At 39.6% G+C, this 27,375-nt stretch overlaps 1 protein-coding gene across 2 annotated transcripts; it reads left to right on the top strand.

Moving 5' to 3' along the window:
* Positions 1-221: 221 nt before the first annotated feature.
* Positions 222-27,375, top strand: LOC113166421 (anoctamin-1-like). 2 transcript variants are annotated; one of them, XM_026366549.1, is made up of 25 exons: positions 222-637; positions 4,190-4,582; positions 8,054-8,152; positions 8,813-8,964; positions 9,118-9,172; positions 10,267-10,315; positions 10,661-10,716; positions 10,929-10,967; positions 11,896-11,960; positions 12,920-13,054; positions 14,973-15,133; positions 16,503-16,585; positions 18,079-18,090; positions 19,144-19,218; positions 20,219-20,287; positions 20,409-20,607; positions 21,505-21,616; positions 21,804-21,861; positions 22,391-22,491; positions 22,583-22,725; positions 23,650-23,802; positions 23,973-24,025; positions 24,277-24,461; positions 25,262-25,367; positions 25,533-27,375. In XM_026366549.1, the coding sequence occupies exons 1-25, from the start codon at positions 533-535 to the stop codon at positions 25,785-25,787; spliced, it is 2,913 nt and encodes a 970-aa protein (XP_026222334.1). In that variant the 5' UTR covers positions 222-532; the 3' UTR covers positions 25,788-27,375. The 2 variants fall into 2 exon arrangements, with proteins under 2 accessions (XP_026222334.1, XP_026222335.1); XM_026366550.1 differs by lacking the exon at positions 18,079-18,090.

Genomic DNA, 27,375 nt, shown 5'->3' with positions numbered 1-27,375 from the left:
GAACTAGTGTCTAGTGAGTGTTTTACTTGTGAATGTTTTCAGTTCATGAACCATGCTGTCATTTCTTTTACAGTGCATGTAATGCATCACATTTGACCTTGCAGTGATTATTAGCCTCTGGCCAAGAGTGGGAAGGAGGGAGGGAGAAATATTGGGTGTGTATTGGTGTGGCCGGTCTTGTAGTGATTATAGTTGAGCATAGACAGAGAGAGTGAGGGAGGGCACCTTGTGTTCGGAGTTTTATCGTTGTCTAAGTTTAGATCTTGGCTCATAGAAGACTTCTCAAGTAACAAGGCTGCAGGCTCACTTCAGTCAGTCCACACTGAGACAGAAACTGAGCTTTAAAGGGAGCCGTCAAAGCTACGGAAAAGTGGCAAGTCAAAAGAAAATAAGACGAGAGGCAGGGGAGGGGCCCTTCAGACAGGAGACACAGATGTAGAGAAGAGAAGAAGAGCACAAGGCAGACCATTCTGTTTGCAAACAGCTCCTCACCACCTCAATTCCTGTCTGCTTTCAACCTGCCGACAGGACCATGGCAGAGGAAGCAGAATTGGAAGTCGAGCCATCTTCAACCTCCAGGTCTGAGCAACAGGCTCCACATTTTCTACGAGATATCATCTTCCATGGCAAGTTTAAGGTGAGTGTCTCCACGAGAGATGTGCTGAGCACACAGGAGAGATGAGCTGAGTTAGACAGAGCCTTGGAAAGACAAACGGTAGAGAGAGGTAGAGAGCGGTGTATGGGGTTTTCCACACATGGTTGTTGTGCTGGTAACGCTGTATGTATGCTGTGATTTGAGAAAGTCATGTGTCAGGATGATGCTTGAGAAGTGTTCCCGCCGTTAAAACAACACATAAAGTACAAAGTGAAACTTGATTAAAAATTGATATTCCTCACGACTGCATGTCATTTTCTATCCAGTTGAGCTGTTTGTGTTCTTGAACAGTGCCAAAATAATCAACTGCAGCAATCTAGATTTGATCCGTTCAGGATTCCCACTGTGTTTTTACTCCCAAGAGTTGTAAACATGAAGTCATTTGGATTCTCTAGGCAGCGTTCCACTGTAACTGATACTTTAATTGATGAGAAAGATCTAAACACAGTTGATTCCTTTTGTTGACAGGAGACATCACACCACACGTTAAAATGAACTAATGTGTGGCTCCTCCATGGTGGTCTGGGCAGCAAAGAGCTCATAAAAGAAGATCTGTATTACTGCAGAAAGAAGGTCGAGGCATGGGGCCTCTTTAATGACCCGTCTGCACAGACAGATTTGATCCCAGCTTGTGTGCACGGACAAACTAACTCCTGACATGTTTGCCCAGAGCTTTTCTTCTGAGCACTTTAAGGAGTTCAGATACAGCAGTTGCCAAAGTCTCGCCACATTCAGCAGGAGCACTTGAAAAAACCTACTTTAAGTGTTTGAAATTAAGTTTTTAATGATTAAATCCGGTTTTCTAAAATGTATTTTATCCAAATCTGCCTGTTGACTTTAATTGAGGTGATGGCACATGGTGTAAAATCAGTCACTTCTTTAATACGTAAATACACAGGTTACATTTGAGTTGCTGGACACCTGACTGTTTACGGACATGTTTTCACAGAGCAATGTTCTCCAGTGTGTCTTGCAAGATTCTCAATGGTCTGTGTCCTGTTTTGGCAGCATTACTACAGAGCCTGACAGCTGACAGATGTTTTTTTTGGTTGCTAATTTTAAATAACACTTCCAAACATGTGATATACATGTGGAGTGGATTCAGTAGCAGACGGTCGGGTAGCACACAGATGCCCACCTGCCAGGTCGGCAGCACTGTTTACCTAAGCTCATCACCCAAACCCAACTGCTGTTTCATATTTTTCTCAACTAAAGTATCTAAAGAGAATTGTTTTGGTAGTGAAATGTAGTTATTGTGTTGCTAATGACAATAAATTAATAGTCAGGTGTGTGTTGTGCCACAAGGAAACAATTTAGTCAGGGTAACTCAGGTGGCCGAGCTACTCAGAATCATGGAGGATGAGTTGATTCCTCACAAGAAGAAACATATTGGACACAGTAAAAGTAGCAGTGGCTGATAAATCCTGACTTTCAGTTCCCAGTATGGGACTACAGAACTACAATGCAACCAACAACACCTTTTTCAGTAAACCTCACTAAATATATCCTCATTTATGTATTGAGGATTTATGTAAGATGTACACCTCAGACAGGATCCTAAAAGAAACCAACTATCAGAATCCAAACCTAGCTATGCCCAGTAAACTGTGAAATAAAGTTACCATTTAAATATATATGTGAGCTGTTTGTGTAGTTTGATCTGTAAACACCTTCCTTCAGATCTCAAGCCAGACGTTATAAGTAGACTAAGGAGAAAAAGGCTTAGGTCATGACATAGCTCATAATTCACTCACTATTTATGTCACATATAGAATTTACTCTGTAGTGGGCGTAGCAGCTGACACCACTACCACGGCACCTCACTGACCCAGAACTCCAGAAATCCTCATTTTCATTCACCACGTCGTCCAAATTCTTGAAAATATAGGAAAGTCATACTGAGACCCTGAAAATCAGGGCACTGTGCCAAACATGAATCTCACAGCTGTTTTCACACACTCACACACACACACACACACACACAGTGTGCTGCAGCTGGAGCTGAGGATGGACATCAGAGCTCGATCTGTGCTAACATCAGGTCAGCCTCTTTCTTCAGCTGGTTTAGCTGGTCAGACTGATGGGCACATTGTGTATTGAGGTTTTTTCCATGTTCAGATCAGCTCTCTATCCCTAGATGTGATACATCTGTCACACACAGGGAGAGAGAGAGAGGTATTATCGAATTATCACAGCCTCTAATAATTGCAAGTAAAAATAAAAAGCTTCCGCCCGTCATGACTAATTTGCTTTGTAGATTATTGTCACTGCATCAAAGTCTCTATGGGAATGTGTTGATGAGTGACATGCTGCTGACCTAAATGTGCTGTCAGCAGGTGTGCTGCTACTGGACATTCATAATCGCTAAGCTGATACCACATCCACAAACAATAAATAGACACAGGTTCACAAAACAGCACACAATAAATAGAAAATACCCCACACATGAGGGGGCAGCTTCTCCAGCTCCATGTGGTGACGCGTCAGTGGCTCGAGATTTTATTGTTTTTGGGCAAGTCAATAAAAAATAAATAAATAAAAATAAAAATAACAATGAAACACAGACTTAAATTTATTTATTTTTTACCAAATGTAACTAATCCTAAACTACCAATCAAAATAATTTACCACAATTAACATGGGTGATCAAACCCCATGGCAGTCTGATAAGAAACAAACATTAGGGTCTAGACAGAAAAATATACAGTATCTGTTTTTAGCATGCTGACATGCAGAAGCGCAGGGGTTGGATACGCTTGCCTGAAACCTTTGTGGGTTATTTGTTCAGTGACCTCTTAGTACATAGAAAATATATGTAAAAACAACTTTTGTGTTTTTAAAAACTGCTGTCAACGTTGATAACTGGGTATTTTATTTATTTAGTTATTTATATAGTTAGAGGCTGGGGAAGTGACTGGTGTAGTTTTTGCTGCCACTCCCTGGTCACATCACATTACACTATAAATCATATAGAATATCTGACACATACATAAATGTCAAGCAAAAATGCAGGAGCCCAGAGTGGACACAGATAGAGCAGTGGGGGGTGTCCTAACTTATCATGCAGGGATCCACATGGAGGAAAACGTCCAGTGACACTGAGCCCTGAAGAAATTCAGGTAAAAGGTGCCCTGAGTGTTACACAACAAAACACACTGCATGTGCACTTAAGGTCTAAAAACCATGTGATGGATTCCCCTCAACTTAAAATGCAAATTTAAATTCAAATATATTGAATCACAGAGTTGTTTACTTTGTGACTCATGCACAGGAAGAAAGCCCCCAAAGCTTCACATAGTTTTATACCATCATGTTGATTTTTGTGGAAGCAGATTAGAAACTAATACAGCTCTTAAGATTTCCTTTGTGGAATACATCTTGATATTTTTATCTTTTAATAAAAGACCTTCTGCATCCATGAAACATGAGAGAAACAAAAACCGCTTATGTAAGCAAAACCCTTCTGCCTCTACATGCTGTGTCTTGTCCTAAATGCTCACCCCTCCTTGTGTGTCCCCATGTGTCTACTACCAGTTGTTGAGAGCTCTAAACCCAGAGGAAAATGTCCACTGCTGGCACGGCCTCTACTTCCAGGACGGTCAGCGGCGAGTCGACTACGTCCTCACCTACACCATGAAGAAGCCAGGTGGGGGGCGCTCCAGTCGACAGTCGATGCACCTGCTGGCTGAAAATGCTGTTGCCCGTAGTCTACGTCGAGGCCCCCACAGCCGGGGGGAACATGTGCAGCATCACCAAGCACAAAATACAGGAGGCTCGTCACACCTGCCGTCGTCAGCAGCGGCCGACGTGGAGCTGGGCTGCGTGGGCGAGACCTTCAGTGTCCACGAGGATCACAAGGCCTTCAGGAGGGAGGAGTTTGAGGGGAAACTGAGAGAGATGGGGCTGGAACTGGAGAAAGATGAAGACGTGAGTTAACATCCATGGACAAAATTGTTGGTACCCATCCTTTACAGAAAAACTCATACCGGTCCCTGAAAGAAGTTGAAACTTGAAAAAGTTGAAGGAAAAGGTTAATGTACTAAAAATGAACTGACATCAGACTTTGCTTTTGAGTTGTGGTTAAACTGAGATTTAAAAAAAACAAACAAAATAAAAAACAAACTAATGAAACTGGCCTGGACAAAAATGATCTGAAAAACTGATGGACACTGTGCTGTTTGGTATCATGGTGTGTACCACACTGAACATGGACCACAGGAAAACTAGAAAGACAGAGTTGTCTCAGGAGATTAGAAATCTACAGTTGCACATATTATTCTGAAGTTTTAAGGTCCACGGGACTGAAGCCCTCCTTCCTGGACGTGGCCGAAAGAGGACAGTCGATGGCAAATCGAAAAGACAGAAGACAATGGCTAAGAACAAATCATTCTACTATTCTGAAGTGGGCTTCTATGAATCTAAATAATATTGAACATCTGTAGAAAGAGCTGAAACATGCAGTGTGGAGTAGTCTGCTTCTGAGGAGTGGACCACAATACCTGTTGAGAGGTGCAGAAGTCTCACTGAGAGCTACAGAAATCACTTGCTTGCAGTGAATGACCTCAAAAAGTTGTGCAACAAAAAATTCACTTAATATAATAATAAGTTCTCATTTTTGTCCAGGCCGGTTTCATTAGTTAAACCACAGCTTAAAAACAATGATTGTGATTTTCACAGGTTAATTTTTGGTAAAGTTTTATTTATTATTACTTTTGTCAGTTTAGAGTTATTCCAGTGACCTTTGCGGGTTCTTCTTTCGAACGGTACCAACGATTTTGTCCATGTCTTTGTATCCAACTTACAGAAGCGCTTACACATGAAATCTGTTGTTCTGTATCTGATGTTTCTGTAGCAATGATATTAACCTTCACACAGGCAACAGCACAGTCTGCGCACTAAAGCAGGAACCAGGCTGTATAAGTTAGAAAGCAAAGTTGCACTGTCTCTATGGGTTAAAGTGTATAAAGGTCAGTCCAAGTTTTCCGCTTTGCCTCAAGTGGACACGTACTCACACGGTGGACACCCACATTGCATTAAGGGACACGCACGCAGACACATTCCACACATTCACACTTCAGAACAACAGTGGACTGTGAGCGACAGTGAGAAATGAGCTCCTTGTTTGTTGGTGTTTGAACAAGATGAACAAAATGAAGAAAAATAAAACAGTGTGTACTAACGGTGTCGAGGACGACCTTCGATGTTTGTTCTTCAGGGTTGTGTGGAGTCCTCGTCTGACACATGCGCAGTTAGTGCGCTGGCACTGCTGGTAGTGACACAGCTTTGGACTGGACCCCATACGCCCTCTGTCTCGAGAGGTGACTCAATTTACGTCACTCGTAGCCTAACAGACTCACAGAGGAATATGACTGTGTCTGATGTCTTAAGCTCTGGTCTGTTGTACGTGTGACCACGCGAAGAAAACACTGGCTGGGATTCATTTGGATGTGCTGGTATAATGGCACGATCAGCATGCTGGCACATGCTGCTGGTTATGTAGCAGCTAGGATGGGAAAATCTGACCACTGGCAGAGACCTCCAAACTGAAAAAACAATGACTTGAGATTAAACTGATTAGACCGATTAAAGTGGAAGATGAAGAGGGAGTAGAACTTAAAGAGAGTAGCAGAGAGTCTTTTTGTAATGTACACAGTTTGTGCAGCAGGATTACAGGTGTTGTGAATGGAATAGATGCAGACACAAGAAGCAGACCTGAGCTGCTGTGATGAACTGTGTTTATTAAAGTGGTTTTCAATCCAGTCCGATCTAGAACATAAAATGTTTGTAGTCCATTACAGGGTGTAGTGGTTCACAAAATGTACTGATTTTATTTTTACTCAATAACCTAGAATTGGTTCAAAACAAAGACAAAAATTGGAAATAGTCTATTTCTGAAGGATGTCCCAAAAATCGCTGTTTAATAGCAACTGGACTGTATTTTCCCCTTCCATCCAGAGGGCCTCATCAGTTCTGAACGGAACTAAAAGTCCAGTTACCACTGAACTGCAGATTTTGGGGATAACCATGACCTGGATGACTGAGGATCTTCACAGCCAGGCACTTGTTTTAACTTTGGCTGTAACTTTAGCTTTTATTGAAGTTTTGCCACAATGAAACAGTTATTGACTGTCCAAATGTTTATAGTGTAAATGAATCAGCTCAGTAAGAATTTACATCAAAACTATATTGAGTCAGTTTTTGGTAATATAGTAGATCAAATACTTAACAAATGTATTGGAAACCAACACTTTCTTCTTTATCATATATGCACATTCGAACGTGCCTTCAGCGACTGACTTCTGAATGTCTTCAACAATTTAGGACACAGCCAATTTCTGTAAAACTATTTGCAGGGCGGGAGCTCAAATATATCTGTGTATCTGCCGTGTAAAAGTGTAAACCGATATTCTGCCTATGTATAAGATGTCCTAATGCCAGCATATAAATAGAAAATAAGGCTCCACAGCAGTGAGTTGACAGGGCTGACCTGCGGCTGCCAGTACCACATAGAAAATCAAAAGAAAAAATGACCAAACACGAAATTCCCATTGCAAATGCATGTGTGCTACCAACTGTTGGACAGCAGTGATACAGCAAATTAACACTAAACCGAGCTCTGGTGGGAACAGGACACAGAAATAAATGTACATTTAAACTAAATACAGGCACTTCTGGATGTGGCCACATGGTATGAAGAGATTTGGCGACAACAGCAGCACAAACCACCAGCAGCTCAGTGCTATATGGCAGAAAGGCAGAATATAGGAATCAGCACAGCAGGAGGACCCGATATGAGTTTTAGTAATCATTAAGACTGTAAACTATGGGATTACACTGTGAGATTATTGTTTGAATATTGTTTTGCACAAAAAGATAGCTTGACAAGTGTTAAAAATGTTAGGAATTGGATAACAGAATTATGTTGGCAGGAGTCCTGGTGTAAAGATGTGGTGTAAATATACTAATATTTTGCCAGCACTAGTGGAAGCATGTAGATATTTCCTGTAGGCAGTGGATCCGGTCCTGTAAAAACACAAATACATTTTTGTATAGGAACACAATTGCAATCAGATTTTATTTCCACTGATATACGCTGTATAAAAAGTTAAACCTTAGCTCATTAACTCCTTGCAGCCATCTGAAGGCAGGAGGACACATACAGTGGTGTAACAAGCCAATTTGTATTGTTGTCCACTGTGGTTACATTGATCAAGGGAAATCCCACCATGCTGCTGTAACTTTGGTGGTCACATCACATACTATAGTCTTGCTTTTTTGGCTCAACAGAAAGCTGAAGCTTTTCGAACGTTCCCCCAGTCATGGTTCAGATTGCCTAAAGATTTGTCTGCTGTGTTCTTGTGTGCTTGATTCAACTTTGCTTCTCCCATTTGTCTTTAGACCAAGATTCCAGGTGTGGGCTTTGTGAAGATTCATGCTCCCTGGAACGTCCTCTGTCGAGAGGCTGAATTCATGAAACTGAAGATGCCCACCAAAAAGGTACCATTTACTGATTTAATGTCTCTTTTCAGTCTCTCTGTTTTATGAAGACGTCACTTCTCTCTTAACATTATTCCAGTTACAACATTTTGTTACTACCTGTCTGATCTGTGTGTGTTGTGTTTGTCCAAAACAATGTACTTCGTCTTCCATCAAGCAGCCTCCCCAGCTTAGCATTAAGGGAACATTTGCTTCTCAAAAAAGCTAGTTTTCTTTTCTATATGTTGTGCGCTGCACCTTCACCTGCACTTCCTCTGATTGAGGACAGAATGGAGGTCTCATTTTCCATTAACAGAAAACTACAGTTAAAAGAAAATGAATTAACGGAGAGCAACCTGAGGAGTATGACATTAAACGGCTGTTGGATTGATAAAAGTCTTGTGGAAATTTTGGTTTGAATTGAAAAAACTTAAAACAGAAGTTGACCAGAAAACAGGGAGACGTCCAGCTGAAGAGGCAGAAGTGCTATTGCAATGGACAGCTGTTAGATATGTGGGCTCAGTCAGCAAACTTGTTAAATGGGTCATACAAGAGGGTAGGAACAAACAGCTTACCAGGTCATTGAGGTATCTTCTAGTACGACTTGTTAGACTTGAGGACTTGTTGGTGTCTATCTAGTATGAAATTGTATGTCACATGTGTTTTGTGGGGATTTTCAAGGTGTATGAAATGAAGCATTCAAGCGGTGTTATGGACAAGATCAGCTCTTTGGTCAGCAAAGCTCTGGAGCCTCTTCACCCTCATGTTGAGGAACACCAACCCAAGAACATCAAACATCTGTCACACACTTTCTCCAGGGAAAAACAACACTTGTAAGTAGATCTTTCACACTGATGTATCTCTGTTGGCCGTGGCTGCCTCTATGCCGCTCCACAATCCAATCAGATTGACATTTTAAACAAGTGGAATCATTCTGTGCACTGTAATACCAATGCTTGTACTTGTGTGTGTGGTTTTATTAACAGGTTTGACCTTTCAGACAAAGACTGCTTCTTTGACAGCAAAACCAGGGGTTCAATAGTAAGTCCACATGGGTTTGTGTCCACCAACACCGAAGTAGCCATTAACAGAGAACTGTGACTTCTTTTAATTTTCATATTTTTCAGTCAGAAATGAAAATCTAAACCCTTGTTTTTAACTTTACCAAACCTCAGAAGAAAGCTAAGAACAGCCTAATAGCTTTATATGATGAGAGAAGGGATTGTCGTTCACTCTGTTCCGGGACACACAAAGCCAATGGTTGGCCTTTGTCCAACGTTGGGCTGTCTGTCAATGTCTGTCGGCCTGGTTTGTGTAGTGTATCCCGCACCTTTGACATTTGCTGGGCCCCTATCGGATTCAGCATGTTGAATTGGCAGTTGACTCATCGATGAGAGATGCCATTCTAATTGGCTGTTCAGCTTGGCAAAGAACTGTGCAGGAAGAGAAATAGGCTGCGGTGCCATTTACAACTTATTATCAGACATATTCTTGATTAGAAGTAGCAATGAAATGTCCGTGGTGAGCGAGAGTGGGGTGAATATTAAGCAAACACTGCTGCTTTGTTTACTGTGTGCATTGTAGAAGTCCTAGATGTTCTTATAGTTTCCCTTTTTGAAAGATAGATACAAACTACTGCCACCTGGTGCTGGTGGAGAGAGTTATATACAACACTCAGTTGTAGTCACCACTTGACGTGGTGTGATGCATGTGCAGGCAGCCACTTTGCATATATTTCTGTAAATTTGTAGTGTGGGGTTGCCTAAGCCTTGGACACGCAGGCATTTACAGTATGTGTGCAAAATATACAGCTGATCCTACCCCTCACATTACTTTAAACAAAGTTCATTAAACCTGTTTACTAATACAGAAATGATAATATAAACATTACAAAACTAGTAGAGGATAACAACCATAGGCGCCTATGGTTAACCCATATGGTTGCAAAGTTAATACAAACCTTTCCACCAATCGTAGTAATAGGATGACTTTTATTCTCAGTTGTGCATTCGTCGTCTTTCAGAGATCAGTATTGCTGCTCATATTAGTCATTACTGTAGTTTTATTATAATGCTGCTTTCTTCAGCAGCATGTTGAATTAATTTCAAACCTTTTGTTTTTCCCTTCTCGGTCAGGTTTTTGAAATCTTGAAAAGAACTAAGTGCAAGGCCAAGTACAGTATGGGTAAGTCTGGATCTCAACTCTCCATTTGGTGGGGTTAAATTTCACCAATGTTATCCCCAGACTAGTCAAACTTTTAAGTCTGACATTCTAGTTTGACATTTAATTAAATAGTTTTGACAACCTGATAATAAAAACCCACGAATAGAACAATAGTCCAGTATAAATAGAACAGCGTCCTATCTTTCTCTCTATATAACTATTAAATTCTAGTATCTGTTGAAGTTTGGCCCTTTTCTAAAATGCAATAAAAAATAAATATTTTGAGTTTTGTTGTTTAGTTTGAACCTGACAGAAGAAAGATGTGGAATGCAACACCACAACTACAACTATGTTTTCTCTTGGCAGGCATCACCAGCCTCCTTGGTAATGGTGTCTATTCAGCAGCATACCCTCTTCATGACGTGAGTAATGTCAGTCCTCACACTATCAGATGATTGGCATGGATAGTTCTAGTTTCAAGTCATGCTTATCTATCTGTGTTTTGAAACAGGAAATGGGATGATGCCGTGTCAGCTCTTTAAAATGAGTTCATCCTACATGAATAAACACTGGCTCGCCCTTTCCAGTCAATGTGCACAATAAATAGCCTCAATTTTCCGCTTTCTTTTTTCAGGGAGATATTAATGACAGTGCAGAGGCCAATGACAGGAAGGTAGGAAAGTTCTTAGACGTACATAAATGTTTCACATCTGCATCTAAGTGTACTAATCATGTGTCACATCATTTTTTTTAAAAATCTGAATCACCTGTTTGTTTGCTTTTAGCTTGTGTGTGGATTCCTCCACTCACAGACCCAAGATTGTCTGCTTGCAAGTTCAAATGTGTTTGTCTTTAACACAAATAAAAATAGACCCTGAGCTTTCTAACATATGATGTGCTGTTATTTTTCAGATTGTTATATTTAAATTTTTATTATGTGCAAGTCTAGTGATATTGTTAACTTACGAATCCTACTATAAAGCCCTGTAGCATCATTTAGCTGAGAGACAGCTATTCCCCTGCATCAGTTAGGGTTAAATAACTTGTTACCTATTTGTTGCTGAAACACAATCATCCATGCAGTAATTATCCAATGGGAGGCTCTTACCTATTTGCTTAGTTAAATTAAGGCCGTGACTTTTTTTATTTTTTGGATGGGCAGTGCATTACCACAATTTAGATACATCTTAGAACACTACTGTTGTTTTCATTAATATCAAAGTAACCAGGTTGTTGCCCCCTTATTCCCTAACTTTGCATCTTTTGGGTGTTAAAGTACCAGCATTTGTTTGTACAGTATTCACTGTCCAGATGCACTGCAGTGTGATAGTGTAAGTGGAGTTATTCTGAACCTAAAGAAAATAATCACCCACTTTGGGGCGCTAAACACAGACTGACACAATGAACAGCTACCAAATGAAACAGTTTCCATTAAAAAAAGCCAAAGGAGTTGGTGGAGAGTATAGTGGAGGCCAAAAACAGATAATAGGAAGATGAAGTCCACTCAACTGTTAATGACAAATATGACAGGAGAAAGACTCAAAGGCATAATGAAATATAAGAAACCAAAACAACTACAACTAAACTGTTGTCTTCCTCAGCTTTTATATGAAGAGTGGGCGAACTACAGTGTCTTCTACAAGTACCAGCCCATCGGACTTGTGCGGTAAGGATGCTTGGTTCTATGATTTACTTGTTCAGTCATCATTTTTCATAGACTGACACTCATTCGTGTATGATGACAGTTCTGATGTTTAAGTACTGTAGCTCTCTTATTCATCAGCAAGGGCACATTTATTTTATAGTACACATAATACTTGCATACTGCACCAAATTCAGAAATTTAAATTTGATTCCTATACAGTGGATTTAAGGCTGCCGTGACTGTCTTACTTAAAATACAGGACGGAGGTTTTAGAAGTTTTAGATTTCATGTTATTTGATAAGGTTTGCATATACCCCAGAGGTTGCAGAATCCACTCTATAAACTGCTGCATGTTTGTAAAAACTGAATAGATTACCATGAACTATACATCCCCAACAAAAAAGCAGAGAGAGGTGTACAACTGCAGCACAAAAATTCTGAATCTGAATCCAAAACCTTGCTTACTTTTTTACAACCCTAAACAGGAATAAGTGGCAATTGGTTTTGCTGTTGCTGACTGTTCGATGGAGTTTTCCAATTCGTTAACACCTTTAAAGTTGTGGAGGTAACATGGTAATCGTTGTCCCACTTCAGTTAGGTGCACCATTAGGTTTGTGTCAGGGGTTATGTGAGTGAAAGTATGAACAGCTGTTAAACTGTCAGGGAAAAGATGCCTGTATGAGGTGGATATGTGGTTTCTTAGTTCACCTCAATTTGTTAAGTAGTCATTTTAGTTTGACGTAGATGTCCTTCATCTACTCAGCACCTGTGAACAACTTAACAGTTCCATAGAGGTTAAATCCATGGGATTCCCAACCTGTCAGTTACAAAGTCTTTATTCATGGGAGGTGAAGCATCTCCATGAAACTCAAGCCAATCCAATTGCCAATATAATTTAAACCTTCTGATAGTAATATGGTACTTTTGTCTGAATAAGTGAAATGATTTCCATCTGTGTGTGTGTGGGGGGGGTTATTTAGGAAGTATTTTGGCGAGAAGATTGGCCTCTACTTCGCCTGGTTGGGTCTTTACACCCAGATGCTGATTCCTGCCTCTCTAGTGGGTGTAATTGTCTTTCTGTATGGATGTGCAACAGTTGATGACAACATACCAAGGTAAACAGAACACACACACACACACACACACACACACACACACACACACACACACACACACACACACACACACACACACACTTTGACGTACACTAATTAACCTTTACTACACCTCCGACATCCACAGCTCTTAAATTACCTTGAATCAGGCCTTGTAGAAGTTACTGCTTTAGGCACCAGTGTCACTGGTTATGATAATATGTTCTGCACTAAAGACTTCATGGTATTCAGAGAAATAGGAGCTCCAGATACATCTAACTGGAATAGTTAAATGGGTTCTAAATATACTATAGTCCAAATCTAAATGAGGTCAAGCAGATTGTTCAGATCTACATCAGCATTTACTCAGTTGTAAGCACCAAGTTACAGCAACATTATAAGCCTTCTATGATATCAGACAGTTATTTAATAGTTTTAGGTAGGTATGCATCACCTAATTGCAAACGGAACTTAAGTCCTTCAGTTGTGTAAGCATTGCTTCTTGAAAATTAACCTGGAAAATAAATTTATTAAATTAACCTTATACTGTCAGGTACAATTGTCGTCAGGAAAATGATCTTATGAGGGCTTTTGTTTTGTTCATTATTGAACGGACAAGATAAATAAATTAGATTTTTCCTTTAATAAATCTACATGGCTGATTTATTGGTTTCTATGATATGTTATAGGTTTTTATAATAAGGCACAAGCTGAGCATTTAACCTCTAACAAATGTAAGCAGAAATCTTTATATCAAGCAAGACAATAGCATCTTTAATCAGCAGATAATCAGGACTGGAGCAAAAAAAGTTTGCCGTATACAGTGACTCAGAGTCTTATTGTCAGAGTTGGAAACATCATGCGTGTACAGAAACCAAAATGTGTTCATGTGTCCTCAACTTGGGCCGCAACCTATGTTGTAGCTTAAGAGGCTGCAAAGAAACGTCAGGCAGACGGATGGTCACCACTAAATACTATAGTTCAAAGACATAAATCACCATAAACACATGGCTTTGCTGTGCATATGTTTAAATATGAGCTTGTCACACAGGACTTCACTATTTAATCAATCTCCAGTAGTATTAAAATACCAATATCAACCTGGCACAACCTCTGCCTCTATCCCTACTTCACCTCTCTGATAAGAAAAGGTTGTACATTCTCTTAATATTAATTATTCATCTTTATTACACTTTTCATCCCCTGGAGGAAAAGAACATGACAAAGTGCAGCACTATGATCATCACACAGGCAGACGATGATAAGAAATTAAACAAAGACTTGTCCTTACATTAAGTACATTATATATTATGTTTCAACAGCTGGCTAAAGAAGACGCTAATGTGTAACAGCTTCACAGTGTGAGAGGTTAAAGAAATAGTGGAGAAAAAAAAGAGAATACAAAAGTGGGGAGACAAAGGAAACAGTTTGATGAATGAGCTGGGGAAACTAGGCCTTCCTTTCCTTGCTCTACCTGTTTCTCGTCATCCACAGGATATTATGACACAAGCTGCCGGCACACATCTGCACCCACTGCTGACACACACCACACACGCTCAACAGACATGTTAATGTCTCACTGTCGGGTTCAGAATGGCCCTACTAGGTTGATCAGTGTTGACAGTGTCAGGAAGTTGGCTGCTTCGGTGAGAGTGCTCTTCCATCAGTCACTCACTGAAAAAATGGAGGAGGAGGAAGGAATAAAGGGCTTATTAAAAAAAAAAAAGCTTCCAGTGTTTTTAGGTCATTCAATTAAATGCAAAAGTCACCTCAAAGCATTTTACAGTGTAAGTTAAATCTCTACAAGCTTCTCACACCCCTTCTCATTTCATATTAAATTTACAAGCACAGTGGGTGTGAGAATATTGAAGGGGTCAGAATACTTACCCAAGCAACTGTATCTATATAACCTTGAAATAATATGTGGCTTGTGTTCCAGCATGGAGATCTGCCACCCAAGGAACAACATCACCATGTGCCCTCTGTGTGACAGAGTGTGCAGCTACTGGAAACTCAGCTCTGCCTGTGGAACTGCTCGGGCCAGCCATCTGTTTGACAACCCTGCCACTGTTTTCTTCTCCATATTCATGGCTTTGTGGGGTGAGTGATCGCACCCCGCCATCCCCCTCACCCTAATGTGATGTGATGATCATGTGGTTAAATGGTTAAATTAAATTTTATACATGGGTTTTAAAATAAGTTGATTGCCTTAGTTGGTAGATTGCTGGTTTACAACGTGAAATACAAGGTTTTATTGCTCACTGTGAGCAAGAAACTACTTTTAGGCAGTTGTATTTGGTGGAGCAGTCGTACATTAATGCAATGCCTGGCCTCCTGGTCAATGTCCTTGGACAAGACACCAATAGCCCTGCGATAGCACAGTCAAATATGTGCATCTGTCCAACAACAATTTTCCCAAGGGAAACAAGACTTTCTGCTCCAAAACATTGCTACAGTCCATTCCTGACTAAATACCACATAAAAAGTTGACATTGATATGTCAAAGCAGGCCTGTCGGGTTCTGAGAGTACATTCCATGGCGTAATGACATTACATCTTTTTCAACCCATGAATCAGCAGTATGTCTGGTATAAAAGCATCCATGACTTGAAGAACATTAGCAGTTTAGCATGGAGGTGGGTCGGTGCAGTTGTGGGGTTGTTTTGCTCCTGCAGGAAATGGTATACCTGACCAGGTGACTGTTATGATAAATTCTTTGAAACCAGACCATTTGGAAGAATATTGATACCCTTGGTTCATGAACTGAAGCGGATCATCACCAGACTCGATTCAAGACACACATCGCAGTCAACAAATGCTTCCTTGATGAACTCTTCTTAGAATAATATAGAGTGGCAATCTCATTTCCCAGATTTTAATCTGAAAATCGAAGGTCGGATTCAAAGAAAGCAGGGGCAGCACAGAGACTAGAGAATACTAGTGAGATGGAAACTTTCACAGTGGTCTGAATAAAGCTTTCCTTTAGCTGCTGTACTGTAGAGAAGCTCGATAGGCCATACACAGCTGAAGCCTCTCTTAAGCTTCTACATTTACTTTGATCGATTAAAGTTACCTCTTAGAAAGACAGTTCCTGTGATTCTTTTTTAAATGATGATACTTTACATTTCTTATATTTCAACTTCATTTACAACAATGATATGTCTGTATTCTATACTCATACAGGAAAATATATTCATTTTACCAGCTTCTACTGTGAAGATCAAGATCAAGCAAGCTCAAAAACTGCAGTTCCAGAAAAACAAATCACGAACTTACTCTTTAAAAGTACATAACCCCTACCTCAACACATGTACTTGTGGTACTACTTACCAGTGCCCCTTATTCAATTCACCTCATCACCCACTTGTCAAGATCTACTGTAGTTGAATAGTATATTCACCGATTCAGAGTGTAAATGTCAGTGTCTTAGTGCCTCTGTATCAATCTGATGTTTCTGTCTGGTTAAAAGCTGCCATGTTTATGGAGCATTGGAAGAGGCGACAGATGAGACTGAACTATGAATGGGACCTGACTGGGTTTGAAGATGAGGAGGTGAGTGGTGACTGAGTCACATTTGAGAATAAATAGGTGGTTTGTGAAAGCATAGGAAAGGAAGATGGGAGCTACAGCCCATCAACAATAGAATATGTATAGCTTACTACATGTTGGCACTAATATTCAACAGCTATCATTACTGTGTTGGTAGAAATACTGAATTTCTCCCTCACAATGCAAACTTTATGCATCATGCACCAACCCAGTTTCTACAATGAGCATGACTTTCACAATGGAGACCAGAGTTTGACTCCAGTCAAAAGATTTTGACTGACTTTTGACATTTTTGGTTAAGGTTAGAGAAAGACTGTAGCTTTGTATGAAGGTAAACATGTATATGAATCATATCAATCACGTTGAAGTTTGGATTGTACCTTTTTTTCCTAGTGACTTACCATTTCCAGTACCAGTAAAGTGCAGAAACCTTTCCTGTGGTTAAAGTCTCTAAGAGAATTGGGATTTGCATTTCCACAGCATGGACAATGCCTTACTAACAATAAAGCACCGATATTATGACCTTTTGGAGCTTAAAAAAACTTTGAGGTCCCTAAAATGTGCCTGTGTAGTGTCATGCTCAAAAGCTTTGTAGATTATCGTGGGCGGCAAATCTGAAAATGTGCGCAAACAGACCCTTTCCGAAGCGACCGGTTTTCAAACTTTGAATGAGGTCCAGGTTTAGGTCACAGACAGCATCAGCATCCACAAACTGGTTGGAATTTAACATACACACATACAGGCCGCTCCATCAGAAACAAATAAATCCACAGTTTGTTCAGATCCTGAAAGGATGGAGGAAGAAGATAAAGTTTGTCCAAAAACCAAAAGGTTAGTTTTGTATGTGATTTGCGTGTGGTTATTGAACTGAGCCTGAGTAGGAGTTGGGTCCCTGAGACTCGACAATACATGATGTCATTACAAGCCAAACTTTGAATGGACCACAAAACTATGGTCCCAGAAGTAAATTCAGAACCTGGTTTCTCTGGTGCAAATGCAGGGTGTTCCTCCTATGGTTCCTGGTACTAAAGGAAAAATCCTGCTGTGGAAACAGGCTTTTATTCTTTAATAAACCAGAGAGTCTTTCTCTAACTTAACAAAGGGCTGTATTGAGTGTGCCTGCATTATTTGTGCCTTGCCATGTATGTTATGTCATTATTTGCTCACAAAAATTTTGAGACAGAGACGCAGACTTTATTTGTAGATGAAACTAAAATGTGGCTCATAATCCTTAACTGCACAGGAACTGTGAAGTAAAGTGCCACGCATCAAGCTAGAAAGTCTGTGTTGTGTATTTGCAAACAGAATAATAGTCAGTAATACCGGTGAGTTTTCAGTTAATGAACAACAAAAAGTCTTCTACATCCTCTTTATTTTATTGTATATCAACAACAAATTACTCAAGTTATGAGACAAATGTACCAGTGTGAATTAAAGTTGTTGTTTTTAATAACACTATCAACCGTCCTCTGTCTCTCTGGGTTTATTTTCCACAGGAAGCTCTCAAGGTTTGGATAAATTCATACTATTTGATAAACTTCCCTCTTTACTCTTTCTAGCCTTTCTACCGCTGCTGCTACTGTTGCTGCCAACTTCTGATCATATCGCATCACACAACACTCACACATGTTGCAGGAACCTACTGTGACTACACTTGCAAACGTAGTCTAGTACACAGCAAAGCACGTTCTTTATAAATCGCATACACACAGCATTTCCAAAGAAATTACCCAATGGGAATGTTTAGTGAGTGAGTGTTCAAATCCTCCCAGTAAATTAGAATGTTAAAACTGAAACTCAAATTGCACATCCTGTTTGCTCATTTTGGGAAACATTACATTAAACTCTAAATGTGAGAGATCAGACCAGAGAACAAAAAGCTTTATGTTCTTATCAGTATCTCTTTTCTTAGCTTTTCTTTCTTCTCAGTCACACAGAATGGAACCTGGAATGGACACAAGCAGACTATTGCAGTTATGAGCACCTTATAATACAGTCGGATCCAAGTTAGATACTTTGTTGATTAGAAAAAAAGAAAAAAAAAACTCAATTTGACCACTCTACACATAAAGGATCAGGAGAAAAAAAAAGACAAACAACAAGTTAACATTTACTAATAGCTTCAAAATATGCCTGAATTAAGAAATTCTTCAGTGTTGGTTTCATCATAAATACTCTTTCATTAGAGCAACTTCCCACTCCCAGGTTCCATGATGTGTAGCTACAGTTATTATCAGCAGAAATGTAATTTGTCTTTATTTGTCACTGTGATTACTTCCTGACGTTGCACCTCAAGCTTTTCCTCTACCTGTGTCTACTTTTTGTGTTACTAAATATTTCTTGTGCTTATTAACGTCTGGTCAGGACCTACTGATGACACCAGAACAGGGTTTGATTGCTCACCAGCCACTGTGGCTAGTGGTTTTCCAAAGAAACTAGCCACTCTGCATTTTCACTGCCCACAGTTTTGCTATTGGGATATTACTAGAGTAAATATACTGAGTTACTTACCACTTCTGCTTCTCAGCCATCTGTCACTTGTGTTCTTTCCATCCTTACAGGACCACCCCAGGGCTGAATATGAATTCAGGGTCATGCAGAAATCTATGAACAAAGATCAGAAATCACAACACAAGGTAATCAAAAAGTCAGCTCTACTTATGTCCATCTATTCACCTCTGTGTAACATAGAAGTATTGTAAAGCAATTTGTTCTAACCTTTCACCTGTACCTTAATTCACCATGTTCTTCAAACAGTTTAACAGTTAGGTCCTAAGAAGAAACATGAGGTAACACATTGTGGTGCAGTTAAAAGGGTATAATGTAGTTTGAACTTGAGGACCAATAGTCTGCTCTCACTTCCCACGGGTATGTAACAGGTGACCACGTTTCAGCAAGGTATACATGGACAGGTGAGTAAGAGTGAGTAGCTCTAGCAATGACACCTTGGAATAACAGGTAAGTAGCTTTATCTTAGCAAGATACACAGCATGTACAGGTAAGTATTCTCTTGAAACAGGATGGCAACCAGACAACATGGACATGTAGCATAAGGTAAGTATATATACACACCAAGCATCAACGGCAGCAACAGTAGTTAGCATGAGCAGGTAAGTGACAAGTGATGAATGATAATTGGTCATAGTAGTACCCAAATTAACATTAGAAAAAATACCTTACCAATCACCAGGGGCAAATCCAGACAGACCAAAGGAACAAAAAAAACTAAACAAAACAACAAAAGCAGGCCCGAAGGGTGTTGAGCAAAACCAAGATAAGGGATTAAGCCGGGATTTTCCAGATATCCTGGTTGAACTTATCCTTGACTTAGTTGCACAAATGCCAGATCAATGAATCCCAGTCTGGTTACCATGGAGATTTATTCTGTGTTGTGGTTATCCACTCACCCACTCATAGCCTTACACCATGGACCCCTCAAACGTATGAAGAGACTATGAATGCAACGCTATTTAGCCTATAAATCAATCAATGCTGCCAATGTGTCTTCCACAAAGTGCTAAAGGGAACTTCAGGGTCTGAGTACTTGAAATTCAGAAGATGGCACATCAACAGAACCTCCATTACAGTACTGCTTGTTGCAGTTACCAAGAATATGTTTTCATTTGCTTGTTTTAGATGGAAAAGCTCACATGTCAAGACCGCCTTCCTGCCTACACGACCAACCTTGTCATGATGCTGTTAATGGTAAGAAGTATCTCTCTGCATATACAACCCATCGTTGATGGTAAGACTGTGGAATGGTGCTTTCTTTTCCTTCTCAGTATATGTATTCAGTTTGTAATCCTGCAAACCTTTTCATGGGCAGATTGGTGTTACATTTGCCATTGTGTTTGGTGTGATTCTCTACCGGATCTCCACTAAAGCTGCTCTTCACATGAGCTCCAAGATCACACGGAACAACGTACAGCTGACAGTTAAGACCACTGCAGCCATCATAAATCTGGTGGTCATCCTCATACTGGACGAGGTGTATGGAGCTGTGGCACGGTGGCTCACTGTGTTAGGTAAGTGCAGTTAGGCCAGGTGTAATACTGGCTATCAGCATGTCACCTGCTGCTCCAATTGAATTTGTTCTGAATGTATACATTTATTAACACTAACCTTTATCATATCGTTGTTCTACGATTCAAACTACATGGTTTTTAGGTTTTTAAGTTTTAAGTTTTCAAGTCAAAATTGAAAAAGAAATGTTGAGTGGCAAACAATGAATGCTGGGAAGTCTGCTAATATACTACATCTGTTTCTTCAAAAATGAAATATAAAGAATCAAGTGAACTCACAAAAAATATCATTCAACTTATCAGATCAAGTTAAAACACTTGCATCTTTTTAATGAATGACATGCTACATTTATCACAAGTGGAAAGCAGCAAGTGTTTTGGTTAAGGTTGGAGAAAGGGTTTGTGGTTTTGTTGTGTGTAATCTAATATTTTGACCATAATCTTTCTCTAACAAAACTGGATGTTGTACATCTGATATTTTGACATGTTGTGGTTTCAATTACACAACACAAATCTATTTGTGATTGTGACTTAATTGTATAGAAATGTATATTTATATTTTTAAAAACTAAAACAAACTTCTGCATTTTTATCCTCAGCAAATTTACGGCTGCCCTTTCCCTCATATTTTAAGATATTACGGGTATTTTTATAGTTCTGGATAATTTAATCAAACGTAGGTAGGTCTTGGCATTGGTTTCATTTATATACAATTCAATTATATACATTTAGTAGCCTAGCCAGTGCCAGGCTAGGCTTAGGTTAACTCAACAGCTTTTTGAGACAGGTGACACTTTAAGAAACATTTCTAAGAATTAGGAGTGTTGAGATGGTGCAGGCCTGTGTTTCGAAGTACCTGTATGTGCCATTCTTCATTAAGCATCCTCTCTTCACTTGTAGAGGTTCCTAAAACAGACAAGAGTTTTGAGGAACGACTCATCTTCAAGACCTTCATTCTCAAGTTTTTCAACGCTTTCACACCCATCATCTACATTGCGTTTTTCAGGGGAAGGTCAGGAACCTCATTATGTTGTATGTGTACTTTGTAGCTACTTTACGTGTCATACATTCATACATTTTGTGTATTTTGTGTCCGCTCATATAACTTCAATAAATGTGAAATATATATACTTATATATAAATATATGTTTTAAGAAACACATTTGGTCTTAACCCTTTTATTTCTTTTTCTCCTATAGACTGGTAGGCAGACCGGGGAGCTACCTGTATGTGTTTGAATCATACAGAATGGAAGAGGTAAAATTCACAATTTTTAGATAAGGGTTTAGAATCCCACTCTCAGCAGTCACAACAAAACACAGACAAAAAGGCTGTGTGAAAAACTGTTCTTCGTTCTTTCCTGAACTCTCTTATCAGAGTGTCAGCAATAATAAGGTAATAAACCAATAAACCACCTTCGATACAGTATATGTTACCCATAGCTACCATGCTCCAACCAATTCTTAATCTGCAGTTCCTCGTGACTTTATGATTATGACAAGTAGCTACTGTGGATTAGTTTAATTCTAACAAATCATCATCATACATCCATCACACCCAGGGCTGTACATATTGTAATGCCTTAAAAACACGAGACTCATGGTAAAATGGCCTGTTGCCCCAGCAGGATGTCTTTGCACAGGATCATGCAGAAGTTGTAAGGTTTTCTAAGATGGAAAATGTGTTTGAGAACATGTCAGCAAATAGTTAAGTGCTATCTTTAATCTGCATACTGTTCAAATATCCTTTTACAAATGATATGATGTCATGTTGGCCTGATTTACAGTGTGCTCATGGGGGCTGCCTGATGGAACTGTGCATCCAGCTCAGTATCACCATGCTGGGAAAGCAGCTAATTCAGAACAACCTTTTTGAGATTGGAGTGCCGTACGTATAAAATCATTGTCATCATCAACTTCAACTGGTGACTATTAACTGTCACAGTTACAAAATGTCTGTGTGTATTCAAATTTATCAGCAAGCTGAAGAAGCTGATTCGCTACATTCGGTCAAAGCAAGGTGCTTATAAGGAAGAAGAAAGACAGAAGAAGCTGCAGAGATACGAAACCGACCACTTCCTGGAGCCATTTGCTGGGTTAACTCCTGAATATATGGAAATGAGTCAGTACCTCTGGTGATGCCCTCACATATGCACACAAACACTGCCTAGTAGAGATGATCATTATGTTAGGAGGTGGTGTACTGTGGAGCACACAGATGAACCCACTGAACATGGCGATGTGTGTGCATGAGACATTCTTAGCTGACAGTGATCAGCTAGTCATTAAGCATGCTCAACATCATGTGAGTTAAGGAAAACTCAGATGTGTCCCATGGATAGAAAGGATGATGAGATTCTTTCTGTAGAGAAGAAAGAAACCCCCTCCAATGTAAGACTCTGGATTTAATGATGGAAGTTTGGATTTGGTCTCAGAATGGTGAAACTTCCTTCCTCTCTGATAGCAAGACAGGATGGAGACACTCACAGTGCACAACAATTTCTCACTGTTTTAGTAAAGGACTGTGAGAAACTGTGTTTAGTCAAAGGGACTTTAGGGATATTTATGATAACAGTAGGTATGTGATGTATAGTCATTAGAGCGCCTGAAACCGGGATCAAAAAAGAAAAAAGTGGACATTAGGTACTAGTGTCAGGACTAATCACCTTTGCATGTCAGTACCTCTGCCTTCTCCAACAGTCATCAAACCTGACATTAAAAGATCAACACCAAAGACATGAAATACTACCAATTGTCCCATATTATTAAGACAGAAAGTCCATCAGCAACATTGGGCGAAAACAACAACATCAACGCAGGGAATTAAAATGATGTCTCCAATTTAAATCAAAACTGCTGGAACATCATTTCTCATCTTCACACTCTAAAACATGTATGCATGATGTGACCATGTTTAGTTTAGGTATCAGTCAGTATGAATTAAAATTGAGACAGCTTCATGATACTGGAAAACTTTATGTAAGCCCACAATTAGCTATCTAGTCCATTACTGTCGAATTTTCTGAATTATTCTTCTGTCTTCCAGTCATCCAGTTCGGTTTTGTGACACTGTTTGTGGCCTCCTTTCCCTTGGCTCCACTCTTTGCTTTGCTCAACAACATCATTGAAATACGACTTGATGCCAAGAAATTTGTGACTGAGTTACGAAGACCCGTGGCTGCAAGAGCCAAAGACATTGGTGGGTGGCATTCAACATGTTCTAATTAAGAGAGATAACTTGCACTAAAGTAGTAACAGTAAAGAAAACGTAGATAAAGGTTGCTGCTGTAAATGCACTTTAAACATGGAAATTAGAATTTAGTTGTATGTCTGAAACATAGTAGTTGATGTGTTTTGTTATGTCTGCAGGCATATGGTACAACATATTAAGAGGGGTTGCAAAAGTGGCCGTCATCATCAATGTAAGTAACACATGCTTCTGCATGTTAGTAGGTATTGTGACTTTTGGCTCTGTTCTCCATCACATTTGATGTGAACTGACTCAGCAATTGCCAGTTTCACCTTTAGGTATTTACATTTAAATCCCTGTAAAAATAAAGGTTGATTCCAAATCTTTGTGTAAACATAAAATTAAATACATATATCTACTCACATTACTCCCATTTCTGTCTGTCCCTAATCTCACCACCATGTCCCCAACCACAATCCCCAGGCATTTGTCATCTCCTTCACTTCAGACTTCATACCTCGGATGGTCTACCAGTACATGTACAGCCCTGATGGTTCCATGCATGGATTTGTCAACCACACACTGTCCTATTTTAATGTCAGCCACTTTCAGGAAGGCAAAGAAACCATGGATCCACTGTACCTCGGCTACCGTGTTGAGATTTGCAGGTGGGAAATTAATCTGTTCAGTTTTGTTTTACACACTGTCATCTCAAATGTGTCGAGTGGAATGTGTTGTAGTTCAATTCAATGGTATAGTGCCAAATCACAAATACAAACAAAAGTCATCTCGAAGCCTTTAGTGACTCATACCAATGTTAAAGGTACCCTTTTGTATTATGAGATGCACAGGGATGTCAAATGATGACAATAAGCCATGTGTGTCAATATTTGATTTGTGAGCAATGACAGCACATTAAACCAAAAGTCTGCATAGTTTGGATGATGAGGTGCTTGGATGTGTCAACATGCACTTTTGCACAGGAGACATGGTCCAACGTGAGACGTGTGTTGTAACAAACATCAGTAACAGATCATGAAAAGTAACAGTCTAATAGCATTTTTTGAGTGGATTTTTTTTTCAAAATAAACCTAAACCTAAGAAACCTAATCCTGATTTTCTTTTTTATTGCCTAACCCATTTCTCTTACTGCCAAAGCTGAACCAAACTTCTGTTGTTGCTTTGGGATTTTGTTTTAATTTAGGTTCAACAATAAAAATAAAAAAAAAACACACAAAAAATGATTTCAATTTATTAAATCTAAATCCACCTTTAAAAAAATAAAGGGAACATATAATCATTTCAATTTAAGTCCAAGTCCAGTGTTGATGACAAAAATAAATAACAAACCAGTTTAAACACAGTCCCACCCCTGCCTCTCCTTCCACACGCTTGTTTGGAGCCATTAAATAACCCGAAACAAAAATCTATAAATATTTCAAAAAAATGGTTTATTTTGTTTTTAAAGATATAAGGACTACAGAGAGCCTCCCTGGTCAGCCACTCCATATGAGATCTCCAAGGAGTTCTGGACTGTGCTGGCTGTCCGACTGGCCTTTGTCATCGTCTTCCAGGTAAGGTGAAAAAGGCTGAAAGAGGAAACAGATCACTGGTGGGTTTGAGACAGTAAATACAGTTTGTGATGGACAGAGCTGTTCACATTAACATCTCCACATTACAGTAAAATTCAATATGTGGCTCTCATCTTTACATGACTCTCTTCCATTTGTCTCTACTAGAATGTTGTGATGCTGATGAGCGATGTTGTGGACTGGCTAATTCCAGACATCCCTAAGGACATCAGCGTCCAAATGCACAAGGAGAAGATTCTACTGGTGGACCTCTTCATGAAAGAAGAGCAAGGCAAGGTCCAAATCCTTGAGAGCAAGAGCTTTACGGGGGGCAAGGACAACTGCAGCAGGAGCAACAACAACAACAGCACGATAGCTCACCAACGCTCCGGACTTCACGCCAACAGCACCAACAGCTTCTGATGCTCGTAACAGTGATTCTTCTAGTTCAGTCTTAGTTGGCAAGTGGAAGCTTGCTGGCAGCCTGCTTAAACAGGCAAAATAAAACTCCTGTTCTTGTTCAGAACATTCCAACAATCGGAAGAGCAGCTGGCTAAGGTGTGAAGAAAGTCAACGTGGAGCCACGTGTGTTGCAGCGTGTGCAGAGCTATGAAAGTGTAACCTGATCTGTTTGTGCATACAGAATTTAGAAAGTGTACAAGAGTGTTTTTAATGTGTATTCAGCTTTGGACGTGTGACAGGACTCTTTATAGATCTGTAAAATGCACACACTGAACTGAGAATATGTAAAATAATGACACATGCTCAGATCTGCTTAGTGTACACAAATCCCAAAATGTGCATAAGATTTATACGTGTGTATGATAATTTACCAAGGCTGTCACACATTACTGTCAGGGGAGCAACATTTTGCATCACTAAGGTTTATCAGTATAGTTCAGTGAAGTTTTTACTAAGACATACTGTATGTGAATTAGCCAACAGCAGCTCTGGACCCTGTTCTTTGTACGTCGCTGACCAGACCAGATAGATTCCTGTTTGTTTGCATCAACACGTCTGTTAGAAACATCTTATAATATTCACCCTGATCTCAATAGAGCGGTGCATCCAAAGTTGGATGAAATTCCTGGTCCAACACTGTTTGAATGTTTATACTGACTGAATTTAAAAATAAATCCACAACCTGACTTTGGAAGAACCGACAGATCCGGGACAAATAGTCAACAATGTGATCTGGCTACACGTACAAGAAACAGGACCTCTGCTCCACTAGCTTCTGGAAGTCAATGACATCTCATTCACCGGTTCTTTATTGATCTTTCCTACAAGAAATTGAAAGGTTTGTTTATTTTGGGAGCACAGATTAAATGCAGCCGTGCAGGGACTTGCATCATTAAACTTACTATAGTCGAGCACGAGTTTGAGGAAGCCACAAATCCTTGACCTCCCCCATCTGTTGAGACGTTACATTTAGCCTGCAATGGTAGGCTTTTAGAAAAATAGCATTTGTTAAAGGCAGCTAAACAGTTTCAAATAAACATCATTACTAGTTTTTTTATTGATATATACATATGAAGCAAATAACGCAACATACTATTTCTAAGGCTGTGCTTGTAGACTGTAGTGTAGTTTCATGTGTCAGCAGGATTTAGAAGGAGGTTTTCTCTATTCTTAAACACAACCTGAAAATTCCAGTTTCACTCTTTTCATCTTACAAGAGGTAACTCTGGACAAGTCATGTTAAAAATAACAGGTTGTATTGTATTCTTGCTCTTAAGTGTTATGTGCTTAACATAGAGATCCAGTAAAGAAACTTTGTAATGCATCTTTAAATATCCATGTCTCTCTTTCTTGACTGGAAAGTGCCACAGATTTGTTGCCTGCCTTTTGCAGATATTCAATTTCAGATTTCCCCTGCTAAAGAGAACGGTTTACAGTGACCAATCAGTGACACATTTCCATTTCCCCCTCCTGAATCTCTGAGCACGAGTAGCATGTATTCATACTGACTCTGTGCAGCATAAAGTATTTCTGAATCACATACTGTAGG

This window comes from Anabas testudineus, chromosome 6 (genome assembly GCF_900324465.2).
Source record: "Anabas testudineus chromosome 6, fAnaTes1.2, whole genome shotgun sequence".
Taxonomy (NCBI): Eukaryota; Metazoa; Chordata; class Actinopteri; order Anabantiformes; family Anabantidae; genus Anabas; species Anabas testudineus.
This window is presented reverse-complemented; position numbering and strand designations above follow the sequence as displayed.

What these genes read in the sequence shown, in the direction of transcription:
- LOC113166421 (XM_026366549.1), top strand. Translation starts at nt 533, where the DNA reads ATGGCAGAGGAAGCAGAATTGGAAGTCGAGCCATCTTCAACCTCCAGG. An exon ending in CAAGGCCAAGTACAGTATGG is followed by an intron (nt 10,316 to 10,660) that starts GTAAGTCTGGAT and finishes TTCTCTTGGCAG; the next exon opens with GCATCACCAGCCTCCTTGGT. An exon ending in AATCATACAGAATGGAAGAG is followed by an intron (nt 21,862 to 22,390) that starts GTAAAATTCACA and finishes CCTGATTTACAG; the next exon opens with TGTGCTCATGGGGGCTGCCT.